General features: G+C 22.2%; 3 protein-coding genes and 1 long non-coding RNA gene across 4 annotated transcripts; 2 read left to right on the plus strand and 2 right to left on the minus strand.

The window, feature by feature from the left end:
• Positions 1–2: 2 nt before the first annotated feature.
• LOC129616046 (pre-mRNA splicing regulator USH1G) lies at positions 3–5118 on the minus strand. Its single transcript, XM_055531491.1, has 5 exons — positions 4987–5118; positions 1727–1870; positions 1417–1638; positions 383–1345; positions 3–298 (listed from the first exon to the last, which is right to left on the minus strand). Exons 1-5 carry the CDS (start codon positions 5007–5009, stop codon positions 133–135), a joined length of 1518 nt encoding a protein of 505 aa, XP_055387466.1. The 5' UTR covers positions 5010–5118; the 3' UTR covers positions 3–132.
• A 4073-nt stretch (positions 5119–9191) lies between these two features.
• LOC129616123 (uncharacterized) lies at positions 9192–11509 on the plus strand. The gene is made up of 2 exons (XR_008697515.1): positions 9192–9394; positions 11198–11509. It is a non-coding gene; the product is annotated as an uncharacterized LOC129616123 (long non-coding RNA).
• Positions 11510–12505: 996 nt separating this feature from the next.
• On the plus strand, positions 12506–15424 carry LOC129616112 (DCN1-like protein 3). The gene is made up of 4 exons (XM_055531583.1): positions 12506–13052; positions 13612–13758; positions 13957–14284; positions 14803–15424. The coding sequence occupies exons 1-4, from the start codon at positions 12872–12874 to the stop codon at positions 15161–15163; spliced, it is 1017 nt and encodes a 338-aa protein (XP_055387558.1). The 5' UTR covers positions 12506–12871; the 3' UTR covers positions 15164–15424.
• A 676-nt stretch (positions 15425–16100) lies between these two features.
• LOC129616121 (uncharacterized) lies at positions 16101–17589 on the minus strand. Its single transcript, XM_055531593.1, has 4 exons — positions 17214–17589; positions 17026–17111; positions 16560–16716; positions 16101–16489 (listed from the first exon to the last, which is right to left on the minus strand). Exons 1-4 carry the CDS (start codon positions 17425–17427, stop codon positions 16368–16370), a joined length of 579 nt encoding a protein of 192 aa, XP_055387568.1. The 5' UTR covers positions 17428–17589; the 3' UTR covers positions 16101–16367.
• Between the last annotated feature and the right edge of the window lie 661 nt (positions 17590–18250).

Consider the following 18250-nt stretch of genomic DNA (forward strand, 5'->3'; position numbering starts at 1 on the left):
TTAAAAAGGAATGCTATGTTATATAAATAATTATAAATTATATTTTGTAAATACGTTAATAAAAATTTTAGTAAAGCATTATATAAAAATAAAAAAATCTTTCGTAGCACGCATTTAATACTCTTATTCAATTCACAATCGGCTATCTTGCATCACTCCAGGATTTGCAAAGGCATTTTTTCTCTCTTGTATGGCAATAACAAGTTTTCTAAATGGTCCTAATGGTAAATTTAGCGTTTTTAAATCGGATTCAGTTAATAGCATTAAAGTATCCAAATCAATTTGTTGTTTTTGAAAGCTAAAAATAAAATATTTAAAAAATTGTAATAACAATTGCCCAAAATAATTTTTAAAAATAAAAAAAAATTTTACACAAACTCACATGTGGTAATATTCTTCTAATCCCAATACAGCCAAAAATCTTTGTATTGGTGTTGTAATATCCTCTTGATCATCATCAGTATCTGTTCCACCATCTGAATCTGAATCAGATATACCTAAAAATGGTCTGCCTTTATTCATACGTTTTGATAATGATGATGCATTTTTTCTAGATGATGAATTTGTTGTTGTTGTTGAATCTGGATGTAATTGACTCAAAGCTGCTGTTACAGATCTTCTAAATGCTAAACTACCTATTGGTCTATCAAATAAACTTGTTGGTCTTTGCATTCTTATATCATTACTAATTTCATCATTATCATCATCATCATCATCGTCATCACGACAATTATGTAATGTAAAATCTGGTTGAGAAAATGATCTTGATAATGTACCATAGCCTAAACGTTGACTTTCATGTTCAATATCACTATTTGTATCAACATCAAATACATCAGCTATTTTACCACGTTTACCACTTTCTTCATTTGAACTAAATGTACCAACATATAATACTTCAGAATCTCTTTGTAAACCAGTTAATGATGTTATTGTACGTTTACCATCTGCTTCAATTTCACCAATTTTAAAACCATTATCATCCATCATCATCATACGTTCTTGATTTTTTAATCTTTGTTGTTTCATTTTACTTTCGAATGCCTTTTTCTGTACAGCACTTTTACCAGATCGACTTGATACAGATCCACTACCAACTAAGTCACTAAATTTTATGACATTTGAATTTTGTTGTTCATGTGAACTATTATTTGAAATATTTTTTAAATTGCCATGACTAGATGACCAAATCTTATGTTTTAAAGTTGCCAACATTGATGGCCGTGGTTGTGGTGGTTTTACATTTCCCAATTCTTGTTCTAAACGTTGTTGTCTTTTAGCATATTCTTTTATTCTTTTTTCACAATTTTTTTCTGCCAATTCTTTCATAGCTTTTGCCTTTTTTCTAAAATTAAACAAAAATAGAAATAAAATTTACCGTAAATTTATTAAAATAAATTTTATAAAATTTTTTACCTTTCAGAGATCTCAAAATTAGCTGTTGCTGTATCCAAATAACGTAAAATATCATCTCTATTATTAATTGCTGCTAAATCTTTTGCACTATGTTTATCAATATCCAACGAATATAAGTTTACACCAAATTTTACAAGAAAATCAACACAATGCATATGACCTTTAGCTGCAGCTAAATGTAAAGCAGTATTGCCAAATTGATCACATTTGTCCGGTTCTCCACTAAAAATATTAATATTAAATTTTTAAAGAATAGCTATACAAGAATTTCTTTTAAGCAATAATTATTTTAATGAAATTTAAAATATACCCTCTTCCAACTAAAAGTCTTAAAGCATCTAATCGACCTTCAAATGCAGCCCAAAGAACTGGTGTCATCGAATCTGCATCTTTACTATTTGCATCGCGTCTTGTCGCATCTTTGAGTACTTCCAATAAACCATCCTTTGCAGCTCTAAAAAATTATTTTATTTTAGTTAATTTCAACATATTTATGAATTAAATGTTATTCTGCTTTAAATAATTTATAACTTTGAGAGTAAAAGAATAAGAGTTAAATAAAGAATAGAATAGTTTTCTAGAATTATTAATATAATAATTATAAAATATCCTTGTTGTATACCGTAATTTTATGCAACTTTTGAAAATACATTTTTTAAGTCACACTTTGCGAATTGTTCAGGAGCCCAAATCAAATTCTCGGAAGACAGCTTTAAACGATAACAAACAACTATAGCTACGTCTATAGCTTTTGTAACGATTCTATGTCCACATATAAATAAAATATATACGAACAATGGGAGTACTATGCGCGTATGATCTCTAAGCCGAATTACTTATAGTGCACCAACAAGATATACACTCATTAACTAAAGTACGTGGGATATTGCTTAAAAACTCTTTTTGAAAGAGAAATTACTTAAGTTAGTTCTGCCCTAAGCAGGCAATATGCTATTATAGAAAATAAACTGTAGTAATTTACACGAAAATTAAAGCCCTTAACCTACTTAAATATAATTTATAAAACATAAATTAAAACCTTTTCAATTATTCGAATGCAATTTTCAGAAATCTTTAATTTGTAAGTCAAAATTTTCACTTTTAAATAAAGTTCAACCATAACTTGATTATGCGTTTTTTCTTTTTAATTTTTTTTTAACTTTAAAAATTAACAAAATTTGCAACAAAAAGCAATCAAAAAAAATTTATTTACTTTTTTAAAGTAAAGGTTAAAAAAAGAAACCAAATTACGTGATTTATAAAAAAAACAAACTCATGCACATATATTTATGTTTATATAATGCACATACAGTTTGTTGTTATGTGTTTAAGTGAAATTTTTAAACAAACATTTACATATAAAAGACATTTTTATAGGAACTATTTTTTTAAGAAATGACATGTAATCGAACAAGTTCGAAATGAGCTTATAAAAATTTGCAAAATATATTTCTAAAAAATTTTAAAAACTATGCAAAATATGGACATACAGTGTGAGAAAAATATAATGACCCGGTCTAAGATTAATAAATTCATTTAATTCTGTCCCTTGTTTGGGCATGGTTTAACAAAGCTCGACTTCCAAACCATTATCAGAAAATTATAATATGAAGGTATTTTGTCAAAATTTCTTAATAATAATTAATTATTCGTTACCTTTATTTTACAGCAAAAAATTCTTGATAATTGCAAAAAAAATCTTACAATTAATTGAAAAAGTAAACGAAAAGTATGGTATTAAATACACTTAAGTTATTAAAAGCAATAAAATTGAGTATCTGAATAAAAATTGATATCAAATTCTTCAAAGAAAAGCACAATAAAAAATTAACTAGTCATCAAATTTATATCGAAAACTTGATAAAATAGTTTCATTGAAAAATAATATAGATATCTTTTAACAGATAACCACTCCAAACTACATAATTACGTTAATCATGAAAATGGACTTTGACATTTATATGCCAAATTTTTCTTAAATTTAACATTTATAATCGAATATGCAATAGTGAGGGGAGGCGTAGAATGAAGGAATTTCTCATCTTTTTGCAATAGTTTTCTATGATTTCTTTTGCCATTTATTTTTCCATTATATATAGGTACGTCTATTTAGATTTTAAAAAGATTATAAAGCTCATTTTACACTACACCCTGTTAAATGTAAATTCACAAAAGAAAGGAATGAGTTGAGAGGCCGACAGAATTTTAGTACTGACAGAGATGAAATTAAGAAGAATAATATGTGTGCATGTAATGAACAAATTTAAGTACTATATATGTATCAAAGAATGTACAGATAGAGAAAAAATATAAGCCCAATTGAAACATACAAAACTTCTGGCGGGAGCCTTGAATATGTAAAACTTTATCAATTTTCTAAAAAATTTTTTTACAGGAAAATAGAAATATTCACTCTCTTTATTAGAAACAGTCTCAGAAATTTATTAAATTCAATATTTCAATTTAGAAACTAAATTGAAATATTGAGAAGTTTTTACGTCTTGTTTTCATTCAGCTGCTTGTTTTTAATTTTGAGCAATCTATAACCAAAACTTTTATATTAATTTAATTATAAAAAAAATAGAAAACTATTCTTAAAAACTATAGGATAAAATGAAAAATATTTATATAATATGTATATGTACCAAAGAACGACAAAAAATATCTTCATACATATGTATATATGTATGTATGTAAAAATGTACATATATTATAAAATTTATTGAGATAACTATACTTTATATCATACTCAACGATCTCTTTTAATTGAACTATGTACATGAGTATAGCATTTAACATAATGAAGCAATTTGATATTATTACACTTCCCAAGCTCTTAAATGTAGACGTACCTATTTAATATTAAAAATACGGTAGAATAAATTTTCATACAAATTTTCGCAATTATCAAATGCGTATATGTATTACGAATATTTTATAATTTTTAATGTGAAAAATTATAAATAATTTCTTTTCATTTTAACTAGATAATTTTTATTTTCTAATAAATTTCCTATTTGTAGTTTTTAATTTTAGATTTCTTATCAAAATTAAAGTTATTTGATAACAAGTTCTAACTACACTAATATATATCGTGATATCTAATTGATATCAAAATAAAAGACGAAAGCAAGAAAAGATATATTTGACTGTGTTTTAACACCCTAGGGTTCCAGCTAACGTATATACACTCGCAAGCAAATTATATTAGAAATAAGTATATGTAGCAAAAGGATCATTGTAATGTAGTGTTTTTTAATTATAGCTGGAATAGATGGACGGAAATATATAGAACTACATAAATCGACCAAGAATTCGACTCTGCTTTATAATACACAATACATTTGCAAGACAATATCTCAAATATATATTTCTTAATAAGTATTATAAACGAAACGATAAATTTATGAAAATCCCTTAGATATTTATTCAGTTTAGGGTACAATGAGGTGTTCTGACAAAGAAAAGAAGGAAATATACAAGTACACTTATAAGTATAATGCATATATGTACATACTTATAAATTTATATATAAATATAAGTGTGTTTAAAATAAACATTCATACTTACTTATGAAATCTATCTGACGACATTTTCTTTCAAATGTAATTATTTAATTATCATTAAACTTTAAAGATAATAACTATTTTTTTAATTAAAAATTTTAAGAAAAAATCATTATATTTAAAAATATTTAAAAAAAAAAATATCTTTAAATTACTCTAAGTATATAGGTACACTTTTTATATTTATTTTAAAAAATAGTAGTAACTTATACCTGTAATATATAAACAGGTTAAAAAACCGTTTTGTATATTTGCAATTCAATAATGAATTTTCACTACTTTCTTTTTATTCAAAATTTTAATTTGACTTTTTTCTACTACTTTTTTTTTGTTTATTTATTTCTTATAATTTTTGTTGTTTTTCTCACTAAATTTTGTAATTTTCTTTTTTTTAATTTTAAAATTTTTTGTATGTATGCAGATTTACAATATAAGTATGTATGTATTTTATATAATTGTTTCTTATTTTTATTTGTTACCCTACATTAAAATTTTCGGAATAAAAATGCAATGATCAGAGTTCCCTCCCTTATTTTCATTAATTAATGTTTGTAACATTGTTTGTGATTATTATTTTTAATTGTTATACAAATAATTTTTCATAGTCAAGAGTAATTTTTATTATAACTACGTGTGATTTTTGTTTTCCTAATTTTTTGTTTTTGTTTAATTATTATTTTTACACTACATATAGATTTTTTGTAACAAAAAGCAAATTTTAAAAACAATTCACCATAAATAACCTTCATTTTTATTACAATAATGTACGTATAACAAGTAATAATGTGAAAATAAAAAAATTATGTATGTACATTTGATGATAAATTAAAAAAAATTTTCTGTTTTTCTTACAGAAATTTTTTAAAATGTTTATAAAATTTCATTCCAAGAGAGATGCATACATATATAAATGTATTCATAGAGCCATCGAGCATAATATAGCAAAAATAATAAATTTAGAGTAGAGTATTGTTATATTTCAGTAAATTACTTATTGCTAGTACTGCACTGTATATGGAAAATATAACAGAAATTGCCTTTAAACGGTTGTAGCTAAATAATAGTCCCTATAGAAATATTCTACATTTCCTAATTATGTGTATTCTACTTTTATGAACATACTTATATAGACATACATATATCATAACTCACACTGAAGTGTTTCGTATTTCGTAACCTATACGTACCTAATTAATTTGTCAAAACTCTTCAAATTAATCAGGTACATGTACAAAATTTTCCAAATATTGCAAACATTTACAATTCAAACATAAATGCTGTCAATTAATTTGCAAAACAAATGATGAATTTAACAGAAAATTAAAAACTATTAAAAACTGAGGACTTAGGTATAATATCGCAATTATTAACTAATTCACACATGTGCATTTCAAATTAAATATCAAGAATTTATTTAAAATAAAGAATATTTTTCTTTATATAATATACAAAATAATGTATCAAATTCCTTATTGAGTACTCTCCTTATTATAATTATTATATAACATACTAAACATAACGCGCAAATCTACATACATGCATCCAAACACAACATACAATAATATTTATGCAACATGCAAAGATAAAATTCATAATATGTGGGAGTACACAATATGAATTTTTTTACTTTTTTTCTTATTTTTAAATGAGCAAATGGAACGAATAATAAAATTATTAAATAATAAAATTATTAAATCATAACCATCCCGTTTTAATTATTAATGGATTGGTATGCCATTTTTCTTTTATTTTAATATTATGGGTGTGTGTGTGTGCATAAAAATTTAAACTTTAATTGTTGATTTTAAATTTTCTTATATTATATTATAGATATAAATATTTCAAATGAAATATAAATAATAATTGTTGCTCATATTGCAATTTTACAACATGATTATTGCTACTGATAGGTTCTTTCGTTTGTCTACATAATATCGAAGATATGTAATTATGTATAGAATATTATTTTTAAATAAATAAATAGAATATAGACAAATTTTTGTTTCTTCACAAAAGCAATCAGAAGCGAATAAGAAGAATTCCAATTTTTACTAACCACTTGTATTTACATCTGTACATATACGAACGTAATAACATTTCTTAATTTAACTTATATGTGAAACCAATATACATATACGTACATATGTATGTATCTCTAATTATTCACGCGTAATATAAGAAAACAAAAAAACTTATAAGTATTTAACGTTCGTTCCTCATAAACCGGTGTGCATTTTATCGTTAAGGTAACAAATAAAAACAACAATATAATGTAAATATAGTAAAACGAAAACGCCACTTCTTTTAACCAAAGATTTTAATATAAAATCAGTCAAAACAAGGTAAAACTCTATATGTACATATGTACATTACATACATACACATATATATTTTATCTTATTATATTATTCGTCGTATAGGTATAAATTATTATTCTTTTATGAAGTTCACTCAACCAAAATCCAAATATACTAATTTTCTATACCTATCAATGTAAAATATTATTATTTACGGATATAATATTATACGGTATACATAAACATACTATATAATACACAACTAATTTACACTACAAGTATATTTTAATTCTACAATAATTATTATTATTTAACAAAAAAAAAATTTTTTTCACGAATTTTGATTACTCCCGGATACTAAAAAAATTTTAGATCTTACACGTTTGAAGTATGCAGGTAAACTAAAAAAAAACGATCACCTCTTTTTTTATAAACTCTCTTTATGAACAGAAAAATTAATATTAGTTAATATTATATGTGCTTTTACTGTTATAATATGTGTACAGGTTACTCTAATATACTAATATACTATCTTATTGATGCCCACATAACTACCACGAACAAAAATGATGTTGTATTGAGTATTATGTACATAATATATAACTACATACCATTGTTATGTGCTTAAATAAAATTGCTTACGCATGTAAATCTTTATTATACTTTAATATTTATAAATGGATTTTATTTACAAAAGGGTATGTGGATAAATTTGTTTGTTATTATTAATAAAAAAACATAACAGATTTTATGTTTTCCAATAAGAAAACTGAAACGTTAACACATAAGATAAGCATAAAATACTCCATTCATTAATAATTTTCACTATTCAAATATGTACGTATTTCCAACAATTTTTATTCTCCCCTCCTGGTTAATCAGGACCAAATATTCGAAGCAATACTTTGACAGATTATATTTGTAAACAAAAACATCACTTACAGGACACAGTCAACTAAGAATACGTATGAAAATTCAGCAAATCTAAAACATATTCAAATCGCAAATGAAATTTGTATTTTAACACTATACAATATTACCATGGTGCCACAATTGTTAAGATAATAATAACATTATTATCTTTACAATAACATTATTAACCTTAGATTTTATAAACAAAGTCTGTTAGTAATTTGACGATGTTACTAATTACAAAAGAGAAAGAATTTTATAGAACAAAAATACAAACATATAATATAATATATTCAATTAACTTCGAACATTAAAAATTCTACTGCCTTCCTTTACACATAAAAAATTCACCAAAATATTTGAAACTACCTATAAATGGCAACACTAATTGTTACTATTTACGAAGAATTAAACAGCTGTCATGTGAAATATCAAAATATTGAGCATAACTACATAACCACATAATAACTCAGTGGTTATTCAAACCAAATTCATTTCCAATAATTACTGATGAAAGTCGTATATGGCCTTGTTTGACTTCAGATTTCGTCTGACTGCAAATAATGTACATATTATATTATTACTCTGTTCTCAGTAAATATAATTACTGTCAGATTCTTTAAAAGTAAAATAACGACAGCTAATGTTTTTTGGAAGTTTGAAGCAACTACGAAATAAGTTTGATTATAATTTTCTTAGCAACAGTATTAAATTTTAAAGTAAAGAAAAAACCCTTCTGTAAACTTCAGTGTGATTTATAAACATTTATCAGACTTAATCTAAATAAATTACATTTTTATAAAAAATGATTACATTTTATAAGTACCAGCAATACTATATAATTACAAAAACTGAAATGTAGTTGTGAAAAAGATACAAATTAATTTGCTTAATATTTTTTGTAGTTATGTCGATTTCATATGACATATGTCCCGTCAATTTTTTTTGTCGTACTATACTACATATATTTGTATATTGCTATTGTCTTTCATGAAAAACTTGAAAAGTGAAAAGTGTTTATAAATTTCTGTAAATAATTAAGAATTTTTTTTTTTATTTTTAAATAAATAAATATGAGAAGAAGATTAAAAACTACAAAATGACTAAATATTTAAATAAATTAACATCACTAAATTGTTTTAAAAAGCAAAATATGTCAAAAAATTTATTTAAAATTGCTATTGCAAAAGCACAAAACAAATTGTAAGTGAAAAAAAAAAAAGTGAAAAAAATCGATTGTATTAAAAAATATAGACATTTTTTTTAAATAAAATATATATTTTCAATTCCTGTATTTAATAATGTTATAAATTTAATTTAAAAATATCAAAATAAAAAATTTCTTTTAAATTTTTTTTCTAGTTAACCTATGTATGTTTTTGATTTTTGTTTTGATTGTGCCTGAGAAACTACTTTAACCCATTGGCCATTTTGAATTTTTTTTTCTTTAATATAAAAAATTGATGAGTTGTCTCGATTGTATGTATAAATTTTTTTTTTATTCACAAGAAAAATCCAATATTGTCTCAAAGAACTGAAGAAGATTTTTTTAAAATCAATTGGAAATATTTGCAAATAGTTCAATATTTATTTTTAAATAACTTACAGAGAATTCATAAATGCTTATTCAATATGGTAATGCATATGGTATGGAATAATTGTAAAAGGCGAATAATTTATCTTTGTTATGATTTTGATGAAATGTTTAACTAAATATTAACACTTCAAGAAATTTTTATATAAACAGCGTAAATATCATGTATGCACAACTTTTTTATTTAATTACGAGAGAATAATGATTAAAAATATTTATTCAACTTTTGAGTGTCTGAAAAAAATTAACCCTCAACAATGAAAATCCATCCGTACGCACAATTTGTTCAAACAAAATAAATAATATTAATGCAAATTTAATAAATATATCCTACCTTCATAATATTTGTGATTCCCAACATGTCAGTTCAATTTTATAAAAAAAATTAAATTTAAAGCACATAGAATAGAAAAAAAATTGTGTTACTCCATAGGTATACCTAGCTACCTATAAATATTTCATTCTTGTTTAATCACCGTTTTAATCAATAAAATATATAATTAACGTGTTTAGGCCACCATTGTAAACAGTATCTGTAGTCAGCTATTTAAAATTTCCATTCAATAATAATTTTCTTGATTTTAATTATACTTACTTTATTTACTTTGATTATGCATATATGTATGTATATTGATAATCTTTAATATTTTATTGAAAAAATAATACATAATTGATAAGTATAATTTATATAAAGATTATTATATGTATTTAGGAAGAATTACAACGTGAATATCATTGAAATATAATTATTTTTTTACAATTAAACTGAAATTGTATCTACATAATATGTTCCTAAAGCAAAATTGTCTCAAGATTTTTTATATTCAGCATACTAACATTTGTAATTAAAATCGTCATCATTTATAGATGGAAATCAAAAAAAATTTTGGTCGTATTAATTTAATATGTTAAATGCTATAAACTAATAGAACTAATCACCCAAAAACTAAATATGTAAAGAATAAATTTAACAAAATCAATGTTACCGTATAGTCTAGCCTTAAGCATCCTCCTACATATTATATTCATACAAAAAAAATGTATCGTAAGTTAGTAGAATTCTCCTTGTAACAAATTCGACCTAATAAAATCGAGGCAACAATGTTAGTCACAACAAGTTGATGAATAAAAATTATATCAGAAACCAGCCCCTACCACAATGAAGTGACTTGAAGTCCAAAAGTTGAAACCTATTATTAAAAATAAATATAATTGTCGTATAGAATTTCAATTTCATTGTCGTATAGAATTTCAATAACCTTTTCATAATTTTATATTAATATTTATATTTTTTTTTTTGTCATATATTAAAACATATTGTATGTTTTTATAAAAAAATGTTGAAATATGTATATATATATATATTAATTAAATTTTATTTAAATATTTCCTTTTTTTTTTTATTATTGCAGATAAAATATTATTCAAGGAAGATGTTAACATAGTGCCAATTTAAGAATCACATTTAAAATTACGATATTTTTAATTTAAAAAAATATATATATATATATTGTTTCGTTTTGTTTTCTTTTTTAGAAAATAAAAGAATAATAAAAATTTTTATTTTAATCAAAAAATAATTTATTCTTAGTAGTCGTGCCAAGTAGTGCGCAACACATTTCAACGCATTTTTAACTTTTTTTTTTTTCTCTCTGTTTTTTCACACTTAAGTATTTTTAAAGTAATAATATAATTTTTTTAATAAAAAAAAAAAAATACAAAAATGTAAAAATAAAAATACTGACTCATTAAAAAGTAATTTATAAATACATATATATATATACATATATATATATATGTGGATATATATAAATATTATATTTATATAAATATAAAAGAAAATAATTTTAATAAAAAATATTCATATATAATGTAATTTTATGAAATTTATTCATAAATACATATGTATATAAAAATAAATAAAAATAAAATTTATATGTAATAAATAAATACATATTAATATACAAATATAAATATATAACTTTATCTATTTAAATCTTTATATAAATTAAATATAAAAATCAAAATAATTTAGAAATAAGTATATAAAATTATATTCAAATTGAAATCCAGTGTGCGCGAATAATTTTGGTTACATTTTCATCATCATAATTATTATTATTATCGTAATAATAACATTTTTACATAAAAATATTTAAGTTTAATACCTATATACAATTATAATTATATTAATAATACCAGTAAAAGTACTTACAATTTATAAGTAAATTAGAAATAAATAATAATATAAAACAAAATAAATTCCATTGTATAAAATATGTATTCAAGATTAGCGTAAAAAATAGTAAAAAAAATAAAAAAAATTTTAAAATTTTTATTCCAAAAAAAAAAACAAATATTTTAAATTTTGAAAAAAAATTTTTTAAAACATAATATTAAATAAAAATAAAAATTATAATATAGAAATAAAAAAAAACGAATAATTTAAAAAAGAAGATAAAAATTTCTTTTTATTAAAATATTTATAATATTAAATAAATAAATATAATAGAATTTTAATTTGAAAAAAATAAACAAAATAATTATAAAACGGGGAATCATACGAAGAAAATGATTTAAAGAATTGTAATTTCTAAGAAATGTCTACAATTCTAATGCAATATTATAATCGCATTTTATATAAAATTATTAATAATAAAAAAAAAATCGGTCAATTTGACTTAAAAAAATAAAATAAAATAAATATTAATGCCACAAACAAAAAACATAGGACTCTTTGAAATTAAAAAATAAGAAAAAACCGCATTTTAATTTTTAATTTTTTATCTTATTTAAATAAATTGAATAATAACTAATAATCAGAAATATAAATCGTGTTAAAATTATTTTTTTTTTTCTCAATTTTAACTACATTCAAAATTGTTGTTATTATCTTGTTCTTTTAAAAAAAAAAAAAAAAAAACTTTAAAATTGTAATTTAATTTTATAAAAACTAAAAAAGAAAGATACAAGACGAAACAGAAAAAAAATTTGCATTAAGAAAAGCGGGAAAAAAAAAAACGTTTTCTTTTATTGTTTATTATAATCCCCCCCGAAAAAACCACCCTGGATAATCTCTTCGTATTATGGGTAATTGCTTGAAATGTTTTCAAACATCAACAACAAACGATCAAGTAAATTCTTTATCTTCAACAACAAATCAAATAAACGTATCACTTTCTGCTGGACATCATCAAAATACTGATACAAGAGGTGGCGGCTTTAAAATTGATCGGGGTAATGTGCTGAAAGGTGATCGTCCTGGTGGTAAGTTTCTCTTTCTTTTTTTTTATATTTCTTCTACTACACTCTATTATTGCTTTTTCTTTAATTTTTTTTTTTTGGTGATTTTCGATATTTTTGTTTATACATGAAATTATAATAATTTTGTTATTTTTTTTTCTGCTTGTTTTTTTTTTTTGTTTAAATTATCAATAATTTGATGATGATCACATCCAAAAAAATTTTTATTTGTTTTCTTGTTTATTTTGATTTTCGTTTTGATGCTCGGGAAATTTAAAGTTAATTTTTTCCATGTTATTCTTATGTCTATTTGAAAATAATTATTGAAATCATCTCAATTATATTTTCGGTTTTTTTTTTCATTAGTAAAATAATAATTTCGTTTGATTAATCATTATTTTTTTTAATTATATTAGAAAATATTGAAATGTTTACGTTTTACATAAATTCCTAATACAATAACAATTAATAATAAATTCTTGAATGATATTTGATAGCGCTAATACAACATACATACACACATATGCAAAATGTAAAATATTATTTAAATTTTTTTTTTATTTCATTTTCATATTAATTATAGAAACTGATGAGCTACTTGCTGTGAGTCCAATTAATTCAATTAATTTGAAGCGACAAAATCTTGATACCAAACAACGTAATAGTTTTAAAAAATCTATTCCATTTTTAAACGGTAACACAGCTAGTATGGGGGACATTATAACAACAGGTAAGAGAAAAAAAAAAAAAAACACGCATCAATTAAAACCCGTTTTAAATTTAATCCAAAAAATTTTATGCGTATATTAATAAAAATGAATTCAAAATTTAAGTATGTGCTCAATTTAAAAATTAAATATTAAAATTTTAAATTCTAAAATTTTTTTCACACAATTAATCTTTTTCCTAATTTTTTTTTTTGTTTTAGTTAAAGAACCAATTCAGGTTTCAGATAATACATTAAATTTATTATTTGAAGAATATAAAGATCCAGATGAAGATGAAATTTTAGCAGAAGGTATTGAACGTTTATGTAAAGATTTAGGTTATCAGCCAGATGATTTTGCAATATTAGTATTAGCATGGCGATTAGATGCATCACAAATGTGCCGTTTTACAAAATCAGAATTTATTGGTGGTTTACATAAAATGACAGCAGATACTATTGAAACAATACGTTTAAGACTGGAACAAACAATTGAAAAACTTAAAACTGATTCAGATATGTTTAAACAATTGTATCGTTTTACATTTAGGTAAATATTAATATATTTATATATATATATATAAATATTTATTAATTAATTTAGTAATAAATGTAAAATATTATGATATCATTTCATGGTTATATCCATACATTTTGTAAAATTTATATTTTCATTCAATTAAGATTTAGAAATTTGTAATAAATATTCCAATTGATAATCAGTAATTGATAAATTTTGAGTACTCAATTTATTTTTTATTAGTCTATTATTAAAATTTTTATTTAAATTAATATTTATTTTAAAATAGAAATTTGTAAACAATTCTGTAGGAAGCACTAATGATAATTAATTTTAGTTTTGATTCTTTTCTTTTTGCTTTGTTTAAGTTATTGAAATTGATATGATATTATTTTAGTTTTCTTCTTATTTTAAAATTTTTCTTATCTATAAGTATAAAAATAAATCATAAATTTTTACATTCGTTTTTAGTATAAATAAATTTATAAATAATTTTAATCTTATATATTAAATTATTATATTTTCTTTTATCACTTTTTCCTTTTTAGATTTGGATTAGAGGAAAGTAATCGAATATTATCATTAGATATGGCAATAATACTATGGCGTCTAGTATTTACTGTAAATGAACCACAACTATTGCAACGATGGTTATACTTTTTAGAACAACATCCGAATATACGTGGTATACCAAAAGATACATGGAATATGTTCTTAAATTTTTCCGAACAATGTGATATTAGTAATTTACATTTATATGATGATACTGAAGCGTGGCCAAGTTTATTTGATGATTTTGTGGATTATGAAAAAACAAATTTAAAATTAAATAAAAATAATCTTAATAATAACGATAATGATAATAACAATCATGAAAAAGGCAACTCGGATACGAGTGATATTTTATAGTATTAAATGTATTAAATTAATTTTTTTTTTATTTTTTAATTTTTTAAATTATAAATATTATTATTATAATATTAAAAAAAAAATAACATGTAATTGTAATTAAAAAAATTAAAACTTTTTTTTTTAACAAATTTTCGATATTAATGAAGAAGAAAATTAATATAATATTAGTAAAAAAAAATTAATTGTTTTTAAGTTGTAAATAGAAAAATAATTTCTTACAATTAAAAATTAATCTTTAATTTTTCGTCCTTTTAATTTTTTTTTTATTTGTATTTTATTAAAAATTTTAAGTTTTTGATAATATATTAATTAAAAAGTGACTTGGAATAAATTATAGAACAAAAATTATAATTTAAAATGCAAAATAAAACAAAAACGGAACATAAATTTTTGTTTTTTTTTTTCTGTATTAAAACAAAAGCTGGTTTTAAGATTTGTGCATTGTATCTATCAACTTATTGTATTTGAATCTATTTTTGTGTTATGAATCCTTTTTTTTTTGCAAATCCTGTTCTATTAATCTGATATTTAAGTATAAATGTAACATATATAAAAGAAAATGTATATATGTATGTGAAAAAATTTAATAAAACAATTTTTCGTATATGCTATAAATTTTCATATTTTATACTTTACACAAAAACCATAAACTAATTAAAAATACGAAAATGGCAGACATAAACCAATTAGAAATTGATGAACCTTTTGTTTTTCCTTCCGTTATGCGAACTCATACTCTTTAATTAAATAAAATATAAATCCAAGGGCGTTGTTTTCTCTACAGTGGTAAATGATTAGTGGGTGGTAATTAAATTTTCTATGATATTACTTGAAAATATTAGTAAAATTCTTACGTTATCTCTTACTGCTGTTTTTATACCAATGGAGATTAAAGGAAAATTTTTATACTCTTTTTTTTATTTTTATATTAGAATAATTATAGTTTATTTTGTCTCTAATTAGATAATTACATACATAATTTTTAAATACAATGTATAAGTTTTGGAAGAAATAGTTTACAAATTTCTCAGTACTTCTTATAATATGAAAATATGTATTTATATTTTTGGTTCAAATTTTTTTTTATACATTTTAATTATACAGATATTTTTTTTAAAAATATAAACAATAAATTTAGAGTTTTTATTGTTTAATTTAAATAATAGCATATACTTGTTGAGATTTTTTTTAAAATTTCATTTTATATTCTTGTATATGATGGATGTAAATTTCCAGTTTGCGGAATTAAACGTTGCTGATCAGTAGCACTTTGGAATATTTTATACAATGAGTATACTGAAAGCCACACATAGAAATTTATAACTAAAATGGGAATAAAATATAAATTTATAAAAATTTTATGTTAAATATGTGCCTATTTGTAATAATTTACCGAACGCGAATACTGATAATACAAGAGATAGTATTACATCGCCAGCAGCAGCACCAAGATTTATCAAATGAATAATCATACCAACCAATACCAGTGCAAAATACCAAATATAAATTCCATTATTAATTAGCCACGGTACCAAATATAAATGTCTCTCCTATAAGAATGAGATTTTTTTTTATTTTCAAGTTTTTTTTTATATTAAAAATATATTTTAAATTATCAATTATTTATTAAATTCATATTAAAAATGAAGCTTGAATATGTAGTTGATTATCTGACTCATAAAGTAGCAACTTAAGTCGTTTTGCAGAAAAAACGCAAAAAAAAAAAGGAAATAAAATGAAATCTGATCTTGTTGAGTCACAAAAGCTTGAAAAATACGTTTATTATTTAGTACATATGAATATAGGTAGTTACGTATTTCCCTTAATTTTAAAGATATACCGGTTATACACAAACATACCTTCAAAGTCCCAATTACAAGCAAAATCGAAGAAAGTGCATTTTGAGCATGTAACACCAAATATACAATCAATACAACAAGTAGGACTGAAATATAAAAATCAATTAAAAATTGCGTTTTAAGCAAATATGTATAAATGCATGCATTATTAAATTTTACCAAAATGTTACTGTACAGTATACACATACCCGTTTTAATTGTCTGAAGATCAGTTTTATTATCGGGAATATCTGGGAACGGAATAGAGTTATTAGTGTTATTGTAAAAGTGATCCACTATATAATCCAAATTTGCTAAACAAACAATATCCACAATAGCTGAAATTAAATAAATTATTCCACCAACCCATCCTATAAATAGGGCTGCAGTATTTAAACGAAAACCGAAAAAACTTTTAACCATCTTAATGTTAATGGAATTTTTTTAAATTCAATAAAAGAGATTACTTATGCAAATATTTCGCTATAATATATTCCTTTATTCTTAAAAATTATCTGTTCAGCAGAGAACGTTTATTATATTATCTCGTAATTAATTCTGACAACTGGAGAATTTTTTAAGTCGTATTTCACAAGTAGTTAAAGAATACAAGAAAACAAAGAAATGCATTTCATTTGCAGTTGACAAATGTCAAAACATCAATGCAGTAAAAAACAGCTGTCAACGTCAAAATAGTGTTAAAAAATAAACAGGGTTTCACTTACAAAAGTTCATACCAAATTTTTTACATTAACTACAAATTTATATGCTACATTGATGCTAACAATTAAATATTGCTTCAAAATTTTTAATTCTATTATGTTGAATTCTATTTCTACTTTACGTTTCTACGGTATATCTTGTCTACCATTGACGTAAAAGTCTTCGTCTTAACATAGGTATTCTGACGAAATGAAGTAAAAGACATTTCTGTGTAACAATATTGTTGTATAAGATCAAAAATTTAAACTTAATTTTTTTCATGTCAATATATATAAATTTTAAAATCACTAAAGGTTTTACTGAAATTAAAAGCATTGCGTAAACCTGTTCCTTTTTTTTTTATTCTTCCCATAAATATTAACACTAGTATATGAATTTTTTTATTTTCATTTATTTACATTAGTTTCGAAATACTACATTTTAGTCATTAGTAACATTTTATTATTAATATTAATTAAATATTAATTATTTAATCTTTTTTTCTGTAAACTTATTATCTTATTAAATATTATTAATACGAATA

This window comes from Condylostylus longicornis, unplaced genomic scaffold (genome assembly GCF_029603195.1).
Source record: "Condylostylus longicornis isolate FDR11 unplaced genomic scaffold, ASM2960319v2 ptg000162l, whole genome shotgun sequence".
NCBI lineage: Eukaryota > Metazoa > Arthropoda > Insecta > Diptera > Dolichopodidae > Condylostylus > Condylostylus longicornis.